This window comes from Copadichromis virginalis, linkage group LG1 (assembly GCF_057382275.1).
Source record: "Copadichromis virginalis isolate Kocher_CV1m ecotype Utaka linkage group LG1, C_Virginalis_male_GT1.1, whole genome shotgun sequence".
In the NCBI taxonomy this organism is placed as follows: domain Eukaryota; kingdom Metazoa; phylum Chordata; class Actinopteri; order Cichliformes; family Cichlidae; genus Copadichromis; species Copadichromis virginalis.
In genome coordinates, this window is record NC_140618.1 from 6,373,185 (window position 1) to 6,396,218 (window position 23,034).

Below are 23,034 nucleotides of genomic sequence, written 5' to 3' on the forward strand. Positions count from 1 at the left end.
AGTAGAAATTTGTTCTTTACTGTTTAAGATATTTTTTAAAATTTACTTTCTGGCATTGGTGAGCCTTGCAATTTAACATCAATCAACAAAGAAGAAAACTGGAAAACTGAGTGGAAAGTGGCTATAATCGAAATTTACCTCAGTTGCATAGAAGAAAAACAATAACCTGTGTTATTGCTACTTCTAATCTCAAACAATTCAACTGAAAAAGAAAACAACTGATACAGGGGTACCTGTCTGAGAGGAAAGTGCAATGTAATTAGGAAGGTTGAGAGCGACATAGATGGGGGGGGAAAGGGAGTAAAGATTAGAGAAATGTAATGTTATTACACTAATGTTTTCTCTGCTTAAGTACCCATATGGTGAAATGAAATTACATTAAATGGACACAGTAGTGGAACAGAGGCATTCGATTTTCTCACTGCACAAACACCATCAAGTTTTGTCCCATCCCACGTGCCACTGCCTGCTGTAAGACTCACTAATGTACGCAGATGTGAATTAATCCACAGCTGAATCCACAGCACCAGAATCATACATACTAACATCTGTCAAAAACTATAATCCAAAGTTTGTTTTAGGAAACATTTTTATGTTAAATATCAAACTGAGGGTTTTGGGGGAATATACATAAAAGAAAAACAAAACATATCCTAAACCACTAATACAAATCAGTTCATCAGCAAAGTTAACAGCATCGTAGTATTCTTCATCTCCATTATATTAATCCTTTTCATAGACAGCATGAAGATACACACTGCCAACCTGACCAGAACACAGAAACGTGTCAGTCATGTTGACATCAACAACAATAATAAAAGAAAAAAAGTGACTGAAGAGACGTACAAATTGTCTTTTGTGGAGAACTTATATACTACAAAAAAGGCATAAAGGCACAAAAAATGTTGACAGTTTAAATCTGTACTCATTATCTTCCACAGCACAAGAAGAGACTTTTGAAAGGCTTTTGTGACTTTGCTTTGCATTTGCCAGTAATTTTATTTAAATTTATTATGCATTTACAGGTCTTCGTGACAGTATTCTTTCATATCAAAGTTCACCTTTACATGTCTTTTCCAGTACTTTAACACATGACGGGTTTCTATGTATTCATATGTTTGCAAATCAGTTTTTCTCCATTGCTTTATTTTATCCAATAGTTGACTGTATGCATCTTCATCTGTATATAGGCTTCTCTCTCTGTGTATCCTTCAGTGTCTTTCATCTTTTCATTCTTTATTTGCAGAATTCATTTTCACGATTGTAATTTCGATGTGCACAAACCAATTGTAAGTGGAGCTGATCATCTTTATTGTACATCGACTATTCGGGGCCATTTAGGAAGCAGGCAGCATCTTGTGACTCACAGACGAACCGGCCTTTCATCTCGTTCTCATTGTGATGATACTCGCACTAAAACGGTTACACACTAATACACACATGCAGCAGAACATGGCAGCATGAGCACCGTGCCAGTATGTGTTGATGCTCAGAATCATCGTCAGGGAGAGAATGCAGAGCCAGGGAAACCAACACACAAGTAGGCATTCTCTCTCTCACACACACACACACACACACACACACACACACACACACACGGCTGGGAGCCATTTTGTTTTGTCGATAAGAGCTGGTTTTAGCCAACCATCTCGTTATCGTCAATCAGAGAGCAGAGGGAGAGATGGGGGCGGCTGAGTAGAAAAAAAAAAAAATACGCCTGAACACAAATCTCTCCAGATTAATAGGGGAGCAATGAGTTCTAAAATGCTGCAATGCAACTCTCTCATTAGCGCTGCTCTCTGAGCTGACAAAGGACTAATTTGGCAAAGGAGACGATGTTGAAATGTATAATGGAGACGCAGCAGATATGTACTCCCGCTCGCTTTCTTTCATAGTCGACACACGACTATGCAACTGCAGCGAGGAAAATGAGATGAGTCTTCAAATGTTTCTTTAAACAACCTTTCAGAGGAACCCTGAAAACATCAATGTAGTGTGACCGGAATGCTTTCAAGGCTGAGGCGAGTGTGGGGGGGGAAAAAAAGACGTGTGGTTTCTCCACAGGGGCTCTAGAAGGTAGTTAACAAACCATACTGGGCCGTGGGTATACCCAGTGGTTAGACCAGCGCAGATCTAAGAGTCCAAAGTCCTTTACGATACTTCAGGGAATTTGATTTTAGATAAATAAATGGAAAAAGAAGACGGAAGAAAAAGAATGGGCTGCATTTAAACCTATGAGCAAATAAATTCTCAAACTTTAACTACTCAGTACAATAAGAAGTTCAGAGACGATATTTCAGAATGTGTTTACTGAGGCAGATTTGATGAAAACAGGTAGGCTGCCTTAATCCAGCCTCACATTGTTTTTAGACACGCATTTGAATATAATTTTGCTTGATTGGAAAAAAGAACCCTTTCTTGTACCACAGTGCCTCCAATTACACAATTAAACCCACATATTACATACCCACAAATACCACAAGTTCACTTAGCTTCTCCCAGGTAACTCTACTGGAAATCGGAAAGGGGACATGAAACGTGAGCTGCATTGCTTCAACATAAAATAACTGCTGGAACTACTCAGCATGAGTATAGTACAGTGCACTGTATCCAAGCGGACACTCCTCCGTTGTGCCAGCATTAAGGATTCAGCTGTTAACAGCTTAAGGATTGCATATAATCAATCAAACTGAGGTAAATTTACTCCGACAAAGCAACCAGAAAATAGAATTACCATGCATAAGACAATTTGCCCTACCATGTCCTCCAGTGAGAGATGTTTGGATAACTCAGAAACTTCAAATTTATACTTCCAAAAACTCAGTGTGGCCTATATGCTATAATAAAATAAAGACCAATGACTACAACAAATATTTTCATTTTAAAGCAAAAATATTGGAAACTAACTAGTATAGGCTCCAGCACCTCACTACTCCAGATTATGAAGCAGACTGCCCAATAAAATCTCTTCACTTTGTTCATGGTTGCTCTAAGCTGTGGTAAGGTTTTTGGTGCTGGTTGCAGTCTTTGGTGCTGATTGTACTGGTTAGTAGAAACACGTTGTTGCGCCCACAATTTGCCTAGGGATCTCTTGCCGATAAAAAAAAAAAAAAAAAAAAAAAAAAAAAAGGTAAAATCAGCTGCTTTGTTTGACTCAAGTAGGGTTTGGCAAGGGCAAACAACTTAAGCACTTAAGTGCTCTGTCATTATTCTTAGTGGAAAATCAAGCATATTTTCAGTGGATGTTGCGATTCAGCAAATTTGTTTGTGATTCCCATGGATAGTATCTTAATATGGAGCTAAGGGTTTGTGGGAGACTGCCCAGTAGAAAGCCCTGCAAGTTGCTTATGAGTTCTTTTTTACTTTATGTGGTATTGTTGGTTTACACCTCAGCAGATCCGTAGTAGTAGAAGCTTAGTAGAAACTGGCTTGGGTACCTTGTTGTTAATGTTGAGGAGTTGTAGAGCTAATGTTACAGAAGGTGAAATTTATTACCTTCAGGAAGGGCCAGGCTAGATGTTTGCCATTGCTCCCAATCTTTAAATTAAGATGACAAAACGTTTTGATCCACTATCATTACTTTCAACATAATGGTTCTAAGATGCAGGTAGGTCCTTATTGTGGCAGGGTAATTAATTTAAATTAGCACACAACAAAATTATTAGCTGATGTTAGCTGTTGAGTCTAGTAGCAGCTTAAGAGCTGCGCGCTAGTGGCAAATAAATCTAAATAGGAGAGTTAAGTTCAAATGCACTTTGATGAGGCAAATTCAAACAGTGCCCCAAGTAAATAGTTAATATCATTTTATCAACTGGATGCATAAACAAATTGCTAAGAATGCAAGAGCAGTGTAAAGGTAGACTTGTATTAATTCTTAAACACTAAGATATTTTAAAGTTATAAACTGCTGTGACTTTATGAAAACTTATTTACAAAGAGAGCAGCAGAGAGCAGCAGGATCTGCACATGCCCTCTAGTTCACAGCAGTATACGTTTCCCATGCCAAATTTAAGCACTCTTATAATATTGCTGTATTCTTATAAATGCATAACAACACGATGTCAAACATGTTGTGCCAGAGGGAAATCCAGCTCAGCAGGCCAGATCACAGAATACTTAAATACTGTTTACAAGAGGGCAAGTGGGCAGTGGCAGAAAACTCTGAGTTACCACTGGAGAAGTCATGGACTAAGATTTAGGAGCAAATAGAAATGGAAACCAAGAATATATCATCAGCGGAGGCATCTGGATAGCAATGATTAATTAAATCATTTGAATACCGCTGGAGTGCCTCCAAGTTCCTCAACTGAATTGATATGGAAATGTGATTATTTTATTCATGAATTAAGTAGATGAAAGCTAAAACAATGCAGTGAAGTCCTCAATATTAACTCGAGATGCCTTAGAGGTGGATCCAGAGTGCTTAAAAAAAGGCAATTTAGACCATCAGTGATGTCTGTTGTTACCAAAGAAACTTTACAGCATTCTAGTTGGACAGTAATTACAAACACTGGCCGACCACTTCTAAATATAGAAACGAATGTTCCCATTTGGAGAACTCAGCTCAATTTGGTTGGGCTTAATCGAGTTGCATTTATTGAGGCTTAATAAACAGTCAATCAAAAAAATCACTAAACTCACAAGAATTACTGTGTAGTGCACACTTTTGCTACACTAGCTAAATGAACCTAGTATTTAGGTTTTCGGGGTGTATTTCCCTTCAACCCCAAAAAACCTCAAGTAAGTAGTGTTTCAAATAATGGTTTCCAAAATGAGATAAACAAGAAGTAATGCATTCATAGTCTAATTTCTCGACCTATTTGAACTGCAGATGCTCGCGCTTCAGAAAAATTGGACTGCTTCTACAGAGGAAGCATACTATTGGGGAAAAAAGGTAAAACAAACAGGGAACTGGAATATAAAAGTGCTTAAAAAACTCCCGGAGAGGAGGGACACAGTCAGGGAGCTTGTTTGTTTTGTTTCTGTCTAATAATACTGTCTATTTCAAATGTGTGTATAGAATGAATAGAACAACCTCAGGCACTTCGCTGTGACAGAAAGAACACACAGTTTTGTTTACCTGTGTGTGGACTGATAAACACACAATCACTAATGAAAGAGGCGCATTAGTAAATAGAGATGGCACACATCTGTCACACAAACCAAACAAATTAGAATAAATAACTCCACAAAAGAGTAGACACAGAATCCTAGAAAGACTGAGGAGAGATACATATACTGCATGGGAAGGATTTTCAGAAATACTCTACATAAGCTGCTTGAAAGTGGCTACAGCCTACACTGCTGTTGGATACTTGTGATTATAAAATACAGATGAAAAGTTACAGATTACGATACTGAGGTGGATTCCAGAAAAATGCACAACCTGGCTGCTAAAGACAGCATGAAACCACAATGCACGCAGACAAGGAAGTGGTAAAAGGAAAATAAAGAAGTGCTGAAATGGAACATGCTGTTAAGTGCTATAGTATATCTTCAGCTGCCGGGTGGACTGGCAGTAGTCTGCAGCAGGCCTGGATGCTGCGTGCTGCCCCTCAGAGATACGGCCTCGCTAAATTTGACAAAGTGAAAAGCCATTTGCCAGAGAGCGCTGCTGTGAGTCCCCGCAGAATAGAAATGAATTTCAGCTCCGCTTCATTTGACTTTTCCCCCAAAATTAAAAGCACTGAGTTGTGACACAAGATGAAAAGTGCATCTCAGATCTTTCACTTTTTACTTCTTTTTTTTACTTCTTTCCCATCTTTTCATTTTTTCTTTGGTACTTTTCAGTCTTTTATTTCATCCTGCTTATATATTTCTACTTTATTTCATTTTTTTGTATCATTCTACTTTTCCTTACTTCTAGTCTTTTTTTTCTGAATTTCCGTATTTTTCTTCTGCTTCTGTTCTTCCTTCCTTCTGTCTTTACATCCATTTGCCTTTTTTTGCGTCCTCCATTCAAATCTTTCTTCCTCTCTTTAGTTTTTTTTTTTTTCCTATTTCCACTGATTTTTACCTTCCATAATTCAATCTCGATGTTTTGCTCTCCATCTGTTTTTCCTTTCTTTGGAGCTCTGTTTTTCCCATCCTTCCAGTGTTCCGTATCTTATTCCTTTGGAATAAGATAGTAAAGAAGAAAAGAAAGGTCAAGGAAGGCTCCTTGACCTTTCTTTTCTTCCTTCCATTTATTCGTGGCTCGTGGGTGATCGTGGCACAAGAGTTGGGAGTTCGCCTTGTAATCGGAAGGTTGCCGGTTCGAGCCCCGGCTTGGACAGTCTCGGTCGTTCTGTCCTTGGGCAAGACACTTCACCCGTTGCCTACTGGTGGTGGTCAGAGGGCCCGGTGGCGCCAGTGTCCGGCAGCCTCGCCTCTGTCAGTGCGCCCCAGGGTGGCTGTGGCTACATTGTAGCTTGCCATCACCAGTGTGTGAATGTGTGTGTGAATGGGTGGATGACAGGTTGTGTAAAGCGCTTTGGGGTCCTTAGGGACTAGAAAAGCGCTATACAAATACAGGCCATTTACCATTTACCATTCCATCTTCCTCATATAGCTCCTCCATTTCTGCTGTTTGCCTTCCAATTCCCCATTCTTTCTTTTCCAACTCTTCCTTCCTTCTGATTCACTGTTGTGGCTCAAGAGTTGGCAGTTCGCCTTGTAATCGGAAGGTTGCCGGTTCGAGCCCCGGCTCTGACAGTCTCGGTAGTTGTGTCCTTGGGCAAGACACTTCACCAGTTGCCTACTGGTGGTGGTCAGAGGGCCCGGTGGCGCCAGTGTCCGGCAGCCTCGCCTCTGTCAGTGCGCCCCAGGGCAGCTACAATGTAGCTGCCATCATCAGTGTGTGAATGTGTGTGTGGATGGGTGGATGATTGTGTATAGTGTAAAGCGCTTTGGGGTCCTTAGGACCAAGCAAAGCGCTATACAAATACAGACCAATAACCATTTACCATTTCTTCTCTCCTTCATTATTGTAACTTTTTTTGTCGCTGCTTCTTTCTGTTCCTTGTTTTTTCTGCCACCTCTGTGGATTCTGACATTCTCACTACTGGTTTTCATTCCTCTCACTCTCTCAGTCTTGCTGTCACTCAGGTTGTCTCACAAGCCAGAAGTGAATCGGCTACAAACAAACAGCTTTTCACAAATCTCAGAGGTTTCTGTCAACACACTCCTGTCAGTAACACAATCAAAACTCAGCTACTTTCAAACACTGGAAATAACTTGAAGCAGTAGCAGATTTACTTGCACAGCTGCAAATCGGGTTGTCACAAAGCATCACTATTTCTGATTAATGTTGTGTGCTGAACTTCCACTCCTATTCTTCCCTTTAATTTCTCTTCCTACTTAGAGAAGCTGGCTGCCCAATTTGACCAAAAGAGTCAGTTTATTATGACAGGGCTACAGTTTAGTCGCTGGTTGGGCATATTTGAAACCAAAAGATATTAGTTGTGGGCAGGAGATGGACTGAAAAGAGAAAAAAAATGTTCTGGTGATGTAAACCTAGAATTTATAGCTGTTTTCATTTGCCTATAACATACAGTGACTTATGAGGATATTTATTGATTGACACGATGTTTTCCTCGAGCCTCAGTCTATATAAAATTTATATAAAACTTTAAGAGTAAAAAAAAAAAAACACCTCTGCTGAACCAAATGATGTGACGCTATTTCAAGGTCAGATCCCTCCCAGTGTGTCGGCTGGCAAAGCGCAGCACGAGGGAGGCAGCCTCAAGCGAGCATCACATCACAAAGGAACAAAACATTCAAAGGCTTCCATAAAGTTAAAAAGCAAGCAATGGAATTTATCCACCACCCCCAAAAAAATAAAGAAAAACTATCTGAATGGAATATAATCCCTTCTTTTCATGCCCCTACACAGACGAATGACTCCAGGCTCTGTATCGTCCTCGGGAAGTTGGTCTCTGTGCAGCTCTGAGATTCATATTTTGATGAGAGAATTTCAAAGTGTCAGGGGTTTTAGCAGAAATATGTGGGGCGGGGTGGGGGCATAAAAGTAATGCTAAGTCATTTTCAATCCAGCGTCTGGGAAAGAGAAATGTCTCCTGTGTACATTTTTAAAGTTGGATCATTTCAAAAGGTCATCTAGTGGTAATAACGATGAGACCATGACAAGAATGTGAGGTGAACACAAGAGAAGGAAGAGGAGTTGATGAGGCGAGAGTTTGATTTAGGGAAATGTTTTTTAGTCTGACAATGTGGCGGAAAAAGAAACCAGCAGGCCTGTAGAGAGAAAGACTGACAAAAAGAGAGAGGGAGGAAAACAGATGGAGTGAAGGAGGGTGGAGTCACCTCCACAGAGGAGAACCAAGTGAAGAATTCAATTGCATGCTGCTGGCCACTATAATTGCAAAGGCGCCCTGACTGAGAAAGCGATACATTGTTCCTCAGCTCAGAAATATTATCCTCCGCCGGAGGAATCCTTATGAGTGAAGGAAAAAAAATCAATTGATATTAAAGGTGAGCCGTGGTGTGAGCTACAGGAGCCTCTGCTTGTCATAGCAGCCCCGTTTGATATCATGCCTGAAGAGCCAGGGAGGCTGGGGAAGATAAGTGGCCTGATTACCACTGCCTGTACGTGTTCAGAGGACCATAATGAAATGAGTGCCGCATTGAATAAAGAAATATACATGCAGCCACATATGAAGATCAAACTCCTGTCGGTGACACGTTGTCTCAGAGTTAAGCGCGCAATGTTTGTCTTTCTCCGTTTCGTGTGAATGCAATTCTAGATAATGCCTTAACCTTCCATCCCCTTTGCAAGTCATTAAAAGAAAGCAAAAAACAAAACGTGAACACAAACTAGCAAATCCTGCCAGCATGCGTTATTCTAAATGAGTTCTAATGCACACACGCAGGCCGACAATGACCCTGGAAACACAAATATGTTCCCAGTCGCTGTGCCAGGCTCCACTCAGATGTCCACACAAAAGACAGACAACAGCGTACACGCATAATTACAAACTTTGGGAACAGATGGGCATTTTGGTTTCTAATGTGTGCTGTTTTTAATCGCTTCCACACACACACACACACACACACACACACACACACACACACACACACACGCACGCTCTAAAATGCTTGACAAACAGAATACACTGCTGTGCCTGTCACCAGATGAGCAGAGCATAAATGCAAACAAGATAAATATAAACTAGATCCAATCATTTAGACATATGCGAGAGCCAAGGTGAAGTCAGAGGAATCTGCAATCATTAAAAATCTTAAAGCATGCACAGCTGTTCTTATGCATGCCAGCAAAGGTAAAGTGCCAAGGTCACTACGGGAGCTGCAGTCTGTGTTCTGTGTACCTTCAAATGCGTACACAGGATGCCGCTGTCACAGATGACAAACTGTAAACATCCAGTCACATTCCTAATATCATGTTATACTGGTACAACGTCTGTAGGCATTCATAAAGAATTAATGCTGCTTTTCAAAAATTATGATACCAGTGTCCTCTAGGGAATTGCTTTTAAAGGAAACCCACAGGTTAGGATAAAAGACAGTCTGATGATTTACTGAATATATTTCTACATTATAAAAGAAAAATGTGACAGTGATTTTAAGTAAAACTGAGCTTCTAAAGTTTAAACTTCTTCAGCAGGCGTGTTACTAATGAACTGTTTAGGTGACATTTCTTGGTCTCAAAGGATATTCAATACACTTTTAGGAGTTTATCTGGTAGTGGCAACAGATGCAATGTGGCTGTGTTTTAATTGCTTGCATCTCTTTATCTGTATTTATTAAACAGTGTACCTGTTCTCCTACTATAATCTTGTTTCCCTTTCATTTTCTCTCTACGCTTCCTGGGAAAATGCTACTGCCAGGACCACAGCGGTCTCTAACTTCTAGTTTCTATTGCTGGGGAGCAAATAGGGAGCTCCCTGGGTGATCTGTCTCTCCTCCGCCCACATGAGAGGGAAGGCTTTCATCAGTGGGAATTTCCGTCCAAAAGATTACTATGTTTAATCAGTAATTTGTCTTCTTTCCCAACATATAATTACAGACCTCGTGCTGTTCTCTGGTGGCTGAGTCTTGCATGTATCAGTTATGTTAGTTCTGTTTGGTCGTTTCAGACTGACAGACAAGCCAAAAGATAGGGAAGACTTGGCGGTAGTATTTTTGTTCGCTCAGATAACTTCCTAAGCACGTTTTCTGTCTCCTGCCTGTACTTTTGTTCCTCTCTCCAGACGTACGCGTGTTAGCCAAAATACACTTGCCAAGCCGAGATAGCAAACTTTAGGGGGAAAAAAGCCACTACTGAGCCACTTTTCTCACTCACACCTTGCATTTTAGCACACTGATACTATACATAAAATGAATGTTGTAGTCAACAGCCACATTGGAAAAATAACAAAACATGGTCTATGAATAACTCAGCAGGAACCTTTTGAATGTTCTTTTTCTTATAAATATTCTTACAATGGTGGATGTTCATATTAAAGATGGCAAAAGAGTATTTTATAAGGTAAAATAAGGTAAACGTATATGTAAGTGATTCCTATGAGCCAGACGTTCAGGCTTCAGATTACTCCTTTTTCTACCCGGATCACAGCTCTGACTATAAGCACAGAAGTACCACCCACCTGCTGTTCAACCCTTCTGTTTACAAAAGGCAGCGGATCAGATGTGCCAAATTAGGTCATTGGTTCTCAAACTGTGGGGCATCAGTCCACTGCAGGTGGGCAGTCTTTCATAAACTGCATGATTGGAAAGTAAGTGCCAGGGACCAGTTCCTATACTATCTGATAGACATAGTTTTCTTCAGGTGTAAAGTTTTCCAGAAGAAAACTATGAGTGACCTTAAGTTTTCTTGAAGTCATAGATGAGTGGATTGCATCAGCAACCAACAAAACACATTCTCACCAGACGGTGAGTGGCTGGTGCATTCAAATGTTTCATGCACAAATCAGTGCCTGAATTTGCTCATACTTTGTACTAAAGCATTTCACTACTAGTACTACAAATTTCATGGCACTAGTCTACAGATGCTGGAAAATCTGGATTTGTTTTTTCACTTGTATTTAGTTTCTTATCTTGGAATGACAGACTAGCTGCACCAGGTCACTGTGCTGTTCTCTTGTTTTTCTTATAGTCTCTCTGGTGGAAACATTTACCTTTCCTGGCTTTCTCTTTGGAAACAATTGTTTCAGTTTCTTCAGACTTGGATTTTGTCCTGGTTTCTCACCTGATTGTTAACATGCTTCTTTATATTTAGATAGCATGCAAATAGTGTAGAAGCTATACATTTTGTGCTAGTCTATTGAGTCAGAATGATTCTGACATATGCACAGTGGTAAGAACCAAATGGGCCAGTGGGCATGTTTCATAAATCTGATGGTAAATTAATATAATTTATGCAGGGTAAGAATGTTTCCATACACATATTAACAATTAGTATTTTTTTTTTAGTAATAAAAAAAATACTAAAAAAATTTGTATTTTTTTAGTGCACAAAGCATATGACATTTAAAGAAAAAAAATGCCAAAAGACTTATTTTAAATGAGAAAAGTTGTGCAAATTGTTTAATCTAAAAAAATGGGCATCTTTTGTTTGCTGTCAGAATTCTTTGGGTTTAAAGCAGAATTTGAGTACTGGGAAAAGTGCGTCTATTGTAAAGCCTGGGCTTGTACACTGTCAAGAATAACTATGAACAAACAGAGAATAGATGCCAAGATGCCTCTTCTGAGTACATGTTGCTGCAAACACAAATCCCACACTCACCTAACACTCTGAATGCAGCAGCAGCAGGAAGTGTTGATATACCTTGATATACAAGGGATGAGACAGTCTTTTGTTAAATTGAGGGCTTGGATGAACTGAGCACCACAGGTTCAAATATTTGATCTCTAGTTGGATTTTTTTCTTCTACTCCACCCAAGGTTGTTTAGCCTCCCAGTCTGCTTTTTCTTTGGTGTTATTAGCAACCTGTAACACGAAGACACTGTACAACAGAGTTGGCCAACAACACTGACAGTTAGACAAAGAAACGACAGGCCAAACCAATCAGACATTGCTAATGGGGCCCCTGGCACAGAGAACGACTTGTAACCCAGAAGAAGAAGTAAAGGTGTGTCAAAGGAAGACAGATACACAGAGACACCCACATTGTGAGAATACATAAAAGCAGCGCACATATTGGCATGAGCATGAGGACGCATCCGAGTACGGGTGATGTGTCAAGTGTTAATGCATGCAAAGTGCATGAGTGTGTGTGAGTGATGTCCATTTCCCTGCAGGTTAAGGTCAGTAGCTATCCCTCCAGGGCTTTTACTGTCACAGACCACTGAGCTCGACATTTCCTGCCCACTACCAGGCCATTTGGCAAACAGCAGGGTTTAGCACACTTTCAATCTGTGTCTTTGTGTGTGTGAATGTTTCAGGGTGCGAGTGAGGCAAAAGATACAGAAGGAAGTGTTTGCATGTTGGCGTGAAAAATGTGTGATTCTGTTTGTGTGTAATAGTATGAAGTGAAGGATGCACATGTTGGAAAATATTGTGACTGGGTGTGTGTGGATGTGTGTACACTCTTGGGTCAGAAGGATTCTAACACCCATCTGTTTCATGCTGCTTAAGGTGTCATTTTGCTCCTCTGAAAGAGCCAATCTGTAGATTATTGAACAGTGTCCTACTACTGACCTCTGAATCCACTGAATCTAGAGGCACATACCTATTTCAATGATCTCATCAGGCGTCTGTGTTATAATCTTGCAGCACAGCTATTGAAAAGAGTATTACAGCTCCACGAGTTGATGCCACTGCCACATATTGTAGCCTTTCTGTCTCAGCAAAGGGACTAATACACATCATGCTTTCAATAAAATGTGTGCTTGAAGGCAGGCATGCATTTAAACACAAAACAGCCACCTGATGCAAACTGACTGATACAAATAAGGCCATTTTCTCCTCTCCACCCTGTGCTGTGCTCCAATGGAAAATACACAGATTCATGAAGAAGTAATGAGAATGATACTTCAGTTATTCTTTTTGTATTAAATCTGTTATACTAAAAACAGCTGTTCTGAAATAATTCAGCCTGTAGCCAATTTCTTGCTCAAAAGAAAATTGTGTGCTTCATCTGGAATAAAAAGAACTGCATAGTGACTATGCAATGACAAATAGAGCCAGTTATTTTGTAAACTAGAGGCTCTTGGATTGACATGATCACTACAAAAGAGAATGTTTGCTCTGGTATCTTCTCATCCAAAGTGCAAATAAAAAAGTAAATGGAAGGAATTCCGTTTTACCTCATTAGCATGCAAATGTATGCAACAAGGCATGCAAAAATAATCAGTATTTAATCATCAACTCCATATGGTATATTGGTTATTTATGCCTCAACTATATATTGTTCTTGAGTCATTATAAAGAATTACATTACCCTATAACTTCATTATCCAGTTGGATTTTCCATAACAATATTTTTCTTTTGGATTCAACATATCTGGGGGTGCTTTGAACTTGTTAGCCTTGAAGTATTAAGGAGTTAGCAATTTCTTGAAAATATGGGTTTTCTTATTACTATGCAAATCTATGCAGACTGGCATTACAAAATTTAATGAAATCATCTACTCCATATGGCGCTCCTGTTGTGTTAGTATGATTTTTCTTTTTCTTTTTTACTACGTGTTCTTCTTGGCTATCATGTTGTGATACCAGAATGACTTTATAATGTCCCACAAACCATATACCAAAGTGGGGGGAGGTGGGGGGGTTCATCTATTATTCCACTACTTTTATTTTTCATTATCTGCACAAAATCTATTCATAGAAATGCTACATGCACACTGTGTAGAAAGAAAAATGAATTTAAACAGAGCTGTATTAAATATATTGTCTTAATATTTAAATGGCACTCATTTATTTCTTTTGTATTTAAGATGGGTATAGATTCAGATTCCAGTATGGACTCGTTCACTATATTCGGTCACGTTTACAGATTATGTGATAGATATAGCCCTATCTATCATGCGTATACATTTAATGTAAGATCTAAGAGCAGGCATGTAAATAGTGTGTATATAACATCTAAACATCATCAATGGAAACAATATCTGACCAAAGTGATGCTAAAAAAAACAAAAAACAAATGTGGTTGCTTGTGTATTTCTTATTCATCTAAGAGTTGATTACCCAACTCCATCTCACTTTTGGATCCCATCGTTAATGCGTGCATTAATGCCCTATATTTTATGTTCCAACAGCTTTGTAAAGGAGGGCAAATTCTTATTAGCTTTATAAAATTATTACCAAAAAACTCCAGAAACGACACATTTCCAAAGGTTTTCATTTTGATATAAATCATTTTTTGCAACCTTGGAAAGATTTCAGTCAGCTGGTATTATAAACAAACCTGCCTAAAGTTTTATATCACAGAGGTTAGCTTGAATTTTGGGCCTCCACCAGATGCAGCATATATTGAGCTGAAAGCTGCTACACATTGCATCAAGCTACACTGTGGTTGTTAATTCTCAGCGGGACTTACGCTACAGAGAGAGCAACTTAAGTCTGTCTTGGTGTTGTGTTAATGAAGCTTTATGTTTGGACCCTGGAAGTTATTGATTTACATTTCCCAGATTTTCCAATTAGATTTAACAAGTTGGTTTTCAGCCAACTTCATGCTTAATATATAGAATGAAATAAGGTAATCTTTCTGTTGCTTTTTACCTCCATACCTCTTTCAGACTCACTCCCTCGCCTCTCTCTGACCCCTCTAACCTTACCCATTCTCTACTTTTCTACCTCCTTTCGTTCTGCCTCTAAGGAGGCATGTTTGTTGCTGTAGTATCCAATTGGGGGCCCCTCTTGACCCACGCCTTATCTCTGATTGATGACTGACAGCCTCCACAGTGTGGACCACAAATGCAATTTTTCCATTAACCTCATTCTCACATAGGGCCAAGCGTGTGTGTGTGAGTTTGTTTGTGTGTGTGTGTTTGTGTGTGTGTGTGTCAAAAAGTGAATGGATCTATATGCAAAAGAGAAGCCTAACAAAAGCTAAAGGATCCCTGAGTTTTATAACAGAGCTGCTATTTTTGATGGCTACATGCTCTTTTTGCATGTGCTTAAGAAATGTATGTAATTTGCGTGTTTAGTTGAACACACTGCAAATTGAACAAAATTCAAAGCGACAGATGAAACAAGTGATACAGACAGAGTAAGAATAAAAAAGACTAAGAGAATGCCACAGTGGTAAGGATGCCTGAGTAGCTGAGCACATTAGGGACACAACATTAATAGCAAGTGTGTGACACAAGCAACATAAGCAGCTAATTCACTTTCACAGCCATTCATGACTTCTTGGATCCCCAAATTGCTATGCCTGCTGCGTATTATTGCACGTTTGTCAGAGGGATGTCACCCCACGCTCCCCAGGGTGTGCTTGATCTGACTCACCCCCACAGCCCTGGGAGCGCCTTTTCTCTCATGCAAAAAATCAGCACACAGTCGACCGATGAACTTTTGTAAGCTGCTACATATCAAGGGAAGCTGTGCTTATCCACTGACTCCAGCTAAGAAAATAATCTTGGTAATTTATTTGCAACTATTATTAGCGCACCAAGAGGCCAGCAGCACTGTAATAATGCGCTTTTGCTGATTTCTCTCCTCTTGCCACATGGCTTACATACATATTTAAGCTGTGTAGTTTGATTTTACAGCTTCATACGCTATTTAACAGGCTTCTAGTTTACTACAATAGTAAAAGGTTCCTGCACATCAACAATGCATTAAAGCTGCATATAGGAATATCCCGATCACCAACTAAAATCAAAGCTCCACCATCCAAAAGCTTATTGTTTGGAGTGAAATCCACGTTCCACTTCCTGCTCAGGTGCACACATAATGCAGATTTAATGCATCATTCTTTACCTATGCATAATACAGGAATCTATGATATAATATTTCTTAGATTCAGGTTGATGATAAAAAAAAAACAGATGCTTTGTAGTGCCCACTATTGAAGCAAGATGCATGAATATAAGTGCAAGTGGCATGTAAGCGCCAACACATCCAAGTTCCTCCAGGGTAGTGGATTCAAGCCAGGGTTTCTGTAGGAACTGGATTAAAAAGCTGTGACAATAAACCTCATAAAGAAAATAAGTATGTTCATTTGTATTCAGGGGAAACTGTTAAAATTACATTACAACTATATCTCCCTCTGCACTTAATTCAAAGGAGCTAAATGTAGCTTCTAACATCCTGCTGTTTAGAATAGCTTCTAAATTGAGTCTCTCAAAATTGACTATTCCTGATATTTTGGTGGAAATGACTCAAAAGATGCATTAATTCCTCATGCAGGTATTTTTATATGATTTTGTACGAGGGAGTGCAACCCAGTTCTTTTGCAAATAATTTTCTTTTCTAAACCTTTACTGAATGTCAGAGCTGATGTCAAAAAGCCCTGCAGTAACTCAAATCATAAGCTTATATGTGGAACCAACAGCACAACATTGCAGGCTATTCATGGGTGCAGCATCTCATTCTCCCCAGTGAAATGAATTGATGCAGGGACTTTAAGTGTTAGCGTAACATTTGCAGGAAAGGCACGATGAATAATACACACGTACGCCAACACACAATCCTGTAAATAACTGCACCCACAGAAAAACACACACATTTCATATAGAGACTGAGATGTCATGCAAAGACATATGTAGAGGCTGTATGTATGTATATGTGTGTGTATGTATGTATGCATAGAACAGGTATTCTGTTTTTGGACACATTATGAGAACCGAATTATATACACACAGAAGAGAAAATAGGAGTGCACAAATCAGGCCTTAACTGCATGTGAAAGCTCAGCATGCCCATGTGTCTTTTCTGCCTGCAGACCAAACACAAGACGCTGGTGATGCAGAAGCAACTGGACAGCTGATACATGTATACACACACACACACACACACAACTCTCTGTCTCACTCACACACACACACACACACACACAGTATACACTACATTTCTTATTCTTTCTTTTCCTCTCCCCTCACTCATATTTTTTTCCTCTTCCCATCTTGGGCCTCTTTACTGACACAACATGATACCTAAGCTTCATACTGAGGAAACAAAGGTGTGAGTGAGAGAAAGCTGGTAAGTTGGCGGAAAAAAAGAAAAAAGAGATTTTTTAAAAGGGGGGGGGGGGGCAAAACAAACACAAGATTATGATCCAGCAAGACTTATTACAAAGCAATAAGAAAGAAAAAGTAAAGGTGAGAGGCAGTGGAGGATGAATGGTAATAGAGGATGAAGTCTACAAATTCTGTGGCCATTTGACCCCAAGAAACGCTAAGCTTAGCACCAGCTGCATGAATAAACAACCCTGGCATTCCTGTCTTACAGGAAAATAAAATCCTCTTCACATAAGCTTTCAGGTGGTACCGCTTGAAAAGATTTCTCATATTTACTGATATGCAGACAGAAGAGCAGAACACCTGCTTCACCTGCAACACCCCTGTTTGAAATGCTGTCTCCTTTCAAATCTTTATCACAGCTTTGTAAATGGCATTCACAGTGCAAGTACACCTAAAATGTTCAGTGTGTAGCTGCAAAAGTAACCAACTATTTTCTACCAGGCTTGTCACATTAGCTTAAATCTGTGACTTTTTTTTTAATCTAAAAATTCTGCAAATTTCTAAGTCTGAAAACATTTGCCCAAATGTTATGTTCTCAACAAAAGGGTGGGGAGGAGGGAGGGAGGAATACTTATCATAAAGTATCTGACTAAAGAAAAAGTCAAACAAAGCAGATTCACAAATAAAACAGTATTTAAGAAATGGGAAATAGCTAGGCTATGCCAATCAAAGGCCTAAAACAAAAGCACAAAAAGGAAAAACATCTTGAAATGAAAAATTCTAAAAAGAAAAATACAAAAACGCTTCTTGCTTACAAGAGGACAAAGCCACTCACTGGTAGCTCAACACTGGCCCACACTTTGAGCTGGCAAACTTCTCACACCAGTTTTAAGCCAGTGCTGATTACTAAGTGGAAATTGGCTCCACAGGAAACAAGGGCTGGCATACGACTTAGAGAGAGTGCTGGATAACCCACACAGCCTGCTTGGGCTGTAACAGTGATTATATGTCAGTCATGCTTCCTTTCATAACCCCCAATGGGCCAAGTATAAACATTAATATCATTATTTCACGTTTTAAGCAAAATTAGTTTTAATATTCATCACAAGCCAGCCTTCAAGAGTCCATTATATCTGTCTTTGAAATGTATATATCACAACTTATGGCTACTTTAGACCAGATAAGACGAGGTATTTTTGATGATAACGACAGCAAAACCATAAAAAATATCAGATGAAAAACATTAATGTCCAAGGAGTGATGAAGTACTCTGTGTACCTAGTTGTGTGTTAAATAGCTACTGTTAGGCAGGCACTCAGTAAACTTTTCGGAAATGTCCATATTCCACCACTTCCATCAGTTGGATCCAGGTCGACGCAAGCACACACAGGGAAATGGAAACTATGACACTTGGAGACTATACCCATGCTATAGCCTTTTTAAAAGCTAATTCTTCTTGAAAATTTACATGATCTAAAGAAAGAGTTCCTATTTGACCTTCAGATACAGATGTACAGACAGCAATCGTCATTTTATGACGATTGCTGTATGATGACACTGCAATATTGTCTATTATTATATTACCTTTTATAAATTCCTATGTGACTACTCACAGGTGAGGTCATGTATTTCTCACCTATGGAAGCAGTTCTATGATGAAAATTAGCACATTGAATTAAACGGTTACGTTAAGGTAGGAAGCTGTCAGCTATTGAATGACCTTACTGTGCAAAACTCGAACCTCTCTTTCAACCATAAAAGGATTTAATGAGTGTGTCATCATTGTCACAAAACACCAGAATTTCCTTCAGGTTTCTCAGAACTAAAGTTGAAGTAAGACCATTCACACATTTATTTGGACTGCGTGAGACTGAAAACATCAAACTCAATACGATAGGCTTTTGTTGATGGGTTTCACACAGAGCCGTGCCTGCTACCATCAGAGGCCAGGTTCACAGCAAGCTTTCACACTGCCTACAAATCAACTTTCAAGAGTATTATTGTTAGAACATTTCAGAGCATTACTCCTACTCCTAACAGGAGTCTAGCACACAAGGCACACTTCTTTAAACACTGAATTCATAAAAGCAGTGCTGCCAGCTAAACATACTCATACTGATTTCCTTTTGAGAACGATCCCTCTGCATCCAAGATGCTGATATGTAGATATCCTATTAACAAATACAAACACACATATTTAAAATCCTCTGTTTGATCCCAGCTAAAAATCAACGGTTGTTCCAAAATACTAAGCTCTCTATGATCTTTGCAAGTAATCTGCTTTCAGTCGTTCAGCAACGCTCAAGACTTAGATCAATGACTCCGAGTAGCTATGCTGTTGCTTGAAGGTGTGTTTGAAAAGAGTGAAAATAACATACATTTTATACACCTGTGTTGTCACCCACAGTACTTGAATGCCCTGTGCTGGAACTAATGCCTGAATTCCATTGGGAGAACGCCTTTTGGGCTCCTGATATAATAGCTGGTGAAACTGATTCGACTTGATCCTAATTGCTAAAGCCAATGCTTGCTATCATACCACTGCCTAATTTTTTGGATACCTGCTAAAAGCAGTACCTGAGTTTGGGTTGTGGGTTCAGGGCTGAGAAGCCCAGACTTCCCACCTCTTTAACCTGATGAAGTCAACAGAACGACACAACGACACAGCATAAAGCATCAGGTCAGTTTTCATAATAAAAGAACACATGTAGACCAAACCCTTATCTTCTGAACTGCACTCAGTTGCTAGCTGACAAGACAAGTTGTAAACAAAAACTGTAACGGAGTGTAATGGGCGTGGGAGCTTCCTTCTTTAACAATTATTCAGAATTAAGAGAGATGAGTTACGTCTTCACAGAGCTTGCAAATGTCCAAAACTTTCAGTAAGTGTGGCCCTCCTTGAGTTGAAGAATGTTTGTGAGCCTCACAAAGTTAAAAATATACGTGTTCGTCTCAGAACCAAATATTTCTCTCTAAAATTTTCTCACTTCACAAATGATTTTCTGCTGATTTTTTCTGACATGATCTTTTCCATTTCTGGCTCGCTGTTTGTTTCTCTCTGTCTGTTCTGTCTGCTGATCTTTTTCCAGGCAACCTATTTGATCCCGTCTAGTGTTCATCATACCTCTGAGGATATGTCCTCTCTTGTGTGCCTTGTTCTAGTACTGTCTTATAGACCTAGCTTCAAAAACACAATTCATCATACAGCAACAGAATAGGATGCTGTACAACAAAGAAAATGAAAATCATTCCAGTGTGTATGTATCTCTACCCTTCATCTGTGTGATCCACAGAGCTGCCGGCCATCTCAGATACAGAATTAAACCTCAGACATGATTGCTATTCAGGGAGGTAGTTTGTGGAGAAAATTGACTGGGTTTAATCCTCGTCTGCAAGCCTGGCCTTTGGCAAGGTAAAATAAGATGAGAGTTTCTGCTTGTTTAGATGTTGATGGATGAATAGTAATTAAAACCTTACCACACATGAATAACAAACAGTGGTAAGCAGGACTGAGTAGTGTGAATGGTTTAAGGTAGGATGCGGGAATTGCCTTGCGGGAGTAAGGGTGGGTGTATAGTTGGCATTGAGAGGTTACTGTACATCTTTGAGGCTGACACATGCAACTGCACAATAGGTGAGGTCATAGCTTATGTAATCCTCCTGAAATATGAAACTTAACATCAGCAAGTGAAGATCTGTAGAACTCTGATAAGTTATGGTTCTCCCACAATTTCCTGGTTATTTCTAAGATCACTGATACTGAAACAGTGTGGCTCAGTTTAGATATCTCATTTTCAGTAACACATGTGACTAGGCAAACTCCAGAGCACGAACAGTATATCTGCATTTTGAAACCATGTCAAAAAAAAAGACTCTAAACACTGTGCGGTGAAGAACTGTGTTTCTAGCTAGTCTGAGTTACACTCAATAGTTTTGTTCAGTATCATCAATTGTCATTGTTTTGGAAAAAATATATATAAATCCAGCCAGATTTGAAAAGTGAATACGTGGGCATGGAACAAGAGTGGCTTTAGTGAGGACCTCGCCTTTTTAAATACCACCTCCACCCACCTACCACCTTTTTGTTTATGTACCTCTGATGCAGGTGTTTGTTGATCTAAAATGCCAGGAATAACCCTGGAGCAGCTTATATAAAGAATCCAGATATAAGCCTGATAAGAATCATAAAATCGAAATATCTGTTTTAAATTTGAATAAATGTAGACTTTTAAACAAGAGGAGAAGCTGCTAGCAGAGAACACCATCACCACTGGAGACATTCTTATTATTATATATAGTGTATTCCAATCAGCAATCAGCTTTTGATTTTTCATTACAACTGCTAACATTTCCACTCCTTTTACTCCCCTCCCAGTTGATAGAAATTACAAATATAGAAGTCCTTTTCTTTCTTTCTTTTTTTTAATGCAGAGTGAGCAATCCACTTGCTGCCCACTTTCTGCATCTACAGCAAAATTCCACTTACAGCTACTTGACATCTAGAATAAACTAACAATTAGGATTGTCATCATGTGTAAGATGCAATTACTTCATAGGCTAAAAGCTCTTAAATGCTTTGATTTCAGCCATATTTACAGGGGGGTAGTATAAGTTTACAACACTTCAGCACTTGAATCCGATGTTGTACTGATAATAAACGCCTGTAGATGACAGATGATCGTCAGATAGAGTTACATCAGAGCTTACCTGGTTGGAGTACCGCATACTGACATTGCGCTGGTCCTGTCGTGGCACATAGCGATGAATTGGATCAATATCTTTGGGACTGATCAGCTCATCCACTGAAAAGTGAATGTACACAAACATACCACAAAAGGTAGATATGAATACCATTAAAATGTAGGGAATACTGTGGGATACTGACGCACGACTATTGACAAGTAACTAAGTGTAAACGCATAAAGACTTAATGAAAACAAACCCCACATAAACACTTGGTCCTTGGATTATTGTGAGACACGTATTAAGCTACAGTTACAAAAAATAATTCATAATGAAAAACTATTGAAAACATATTAGTTTTAAGTTAATCGTGAACTTGCAGATTAATGTCAGAGTACAGTGAATGAATGCATCAATTCAAGTCGACATACTAAGCACACAGACGCACAGACATACCCAGTAGCTTGGCAATGTTGTACAGGGCCTGACCCCACAGGAAGACTTTCCCATCACGGCCAGAGTTGCTAGGGAAACGCTTCTGGCTCCCATGCTTGTTCTGCTCCGCCTCCACAAAGTCAGCCGGTACATAGTAGTACTTGGGGATTATAGCGTGGCCTGGCACGAGAAACGAGAAGTGTAAGCTCTATGTGCATAAGACTAAGCAAAAATAATCTTTACTTCTTACATAGTACAAAAACTATGTACTTCAGTAACTTTGCACTGGTGGCACACAGGGATAATAGCAACAAATCATACAGCAGTACAGATGCTGAGTTTAACCTTTGAACCACTGCTGTACTTAAGATCACCTTTACATCTTAGCATGTTTAAACACATGACTCTTATGCAGTTTCTACTGAAGCCTTTGTGTGTACCTGGACTTTAATAAAAAAAAAACCTGGTATTTGAATTTAGATGGACTAGAAACAATTTGGGGTTCATTATCTTCCCTGTGGACACTTTGCAGACTGGAGGAGCCTGGATTTAAACTACCAACCTTCCAACTGGTGGACAACCAGTAACTCCTGAGGCACAGCTGCGATATAGGCAAATAACTTTAAAGCGTATTTTTCAATTTGTTCCCAAACTAAGTTTTATTTTATTTTGTTATTATTAAAAAACAAATAAATAAATAAATAAAATCAGATAATTATAAATGGCTACGTGAGACACCCCTGTACTTTTAGCTTAATTCAAAAACTTGGCTAATGCTACTAAAAATTCTCTTTAGCAGTATGGGGCTTACCATGTTAACCATCT

The 23,034-nt window shown here is 39.3% G+C and overlaps 1 protein-coding gene across 3 annotated transcripts in view; it reads right to left on the reverse strand.

The window, feature by feature from the left end:
* Nucleotides 1-23,034, reverse strand: part of phkb (phosphorylase kinase, beta) — a 100,034-nt gene that overhangs the window by 24,725 nt on the left and 52,275 nt on the right. For all 3 annotated transcript variants that reach the window (XM_085436554.1, XM_085436480.1, XM_085436635.1), the window contains 2 exons: nt 22,231-22,389; nt 21,799-21,893 (listed from right to left, as the gene is read on the reverse strand). In XM_085436554.1, coding sequence (XP_085292680.1) covers nt 21,799-21,893; nt 22,231-22,389 — 254 coding nt within the window. The remainder of the gene's footprint in view (nt 1-21,798; nt 21,894-22,230; nt 22,390-23,034) is intronic.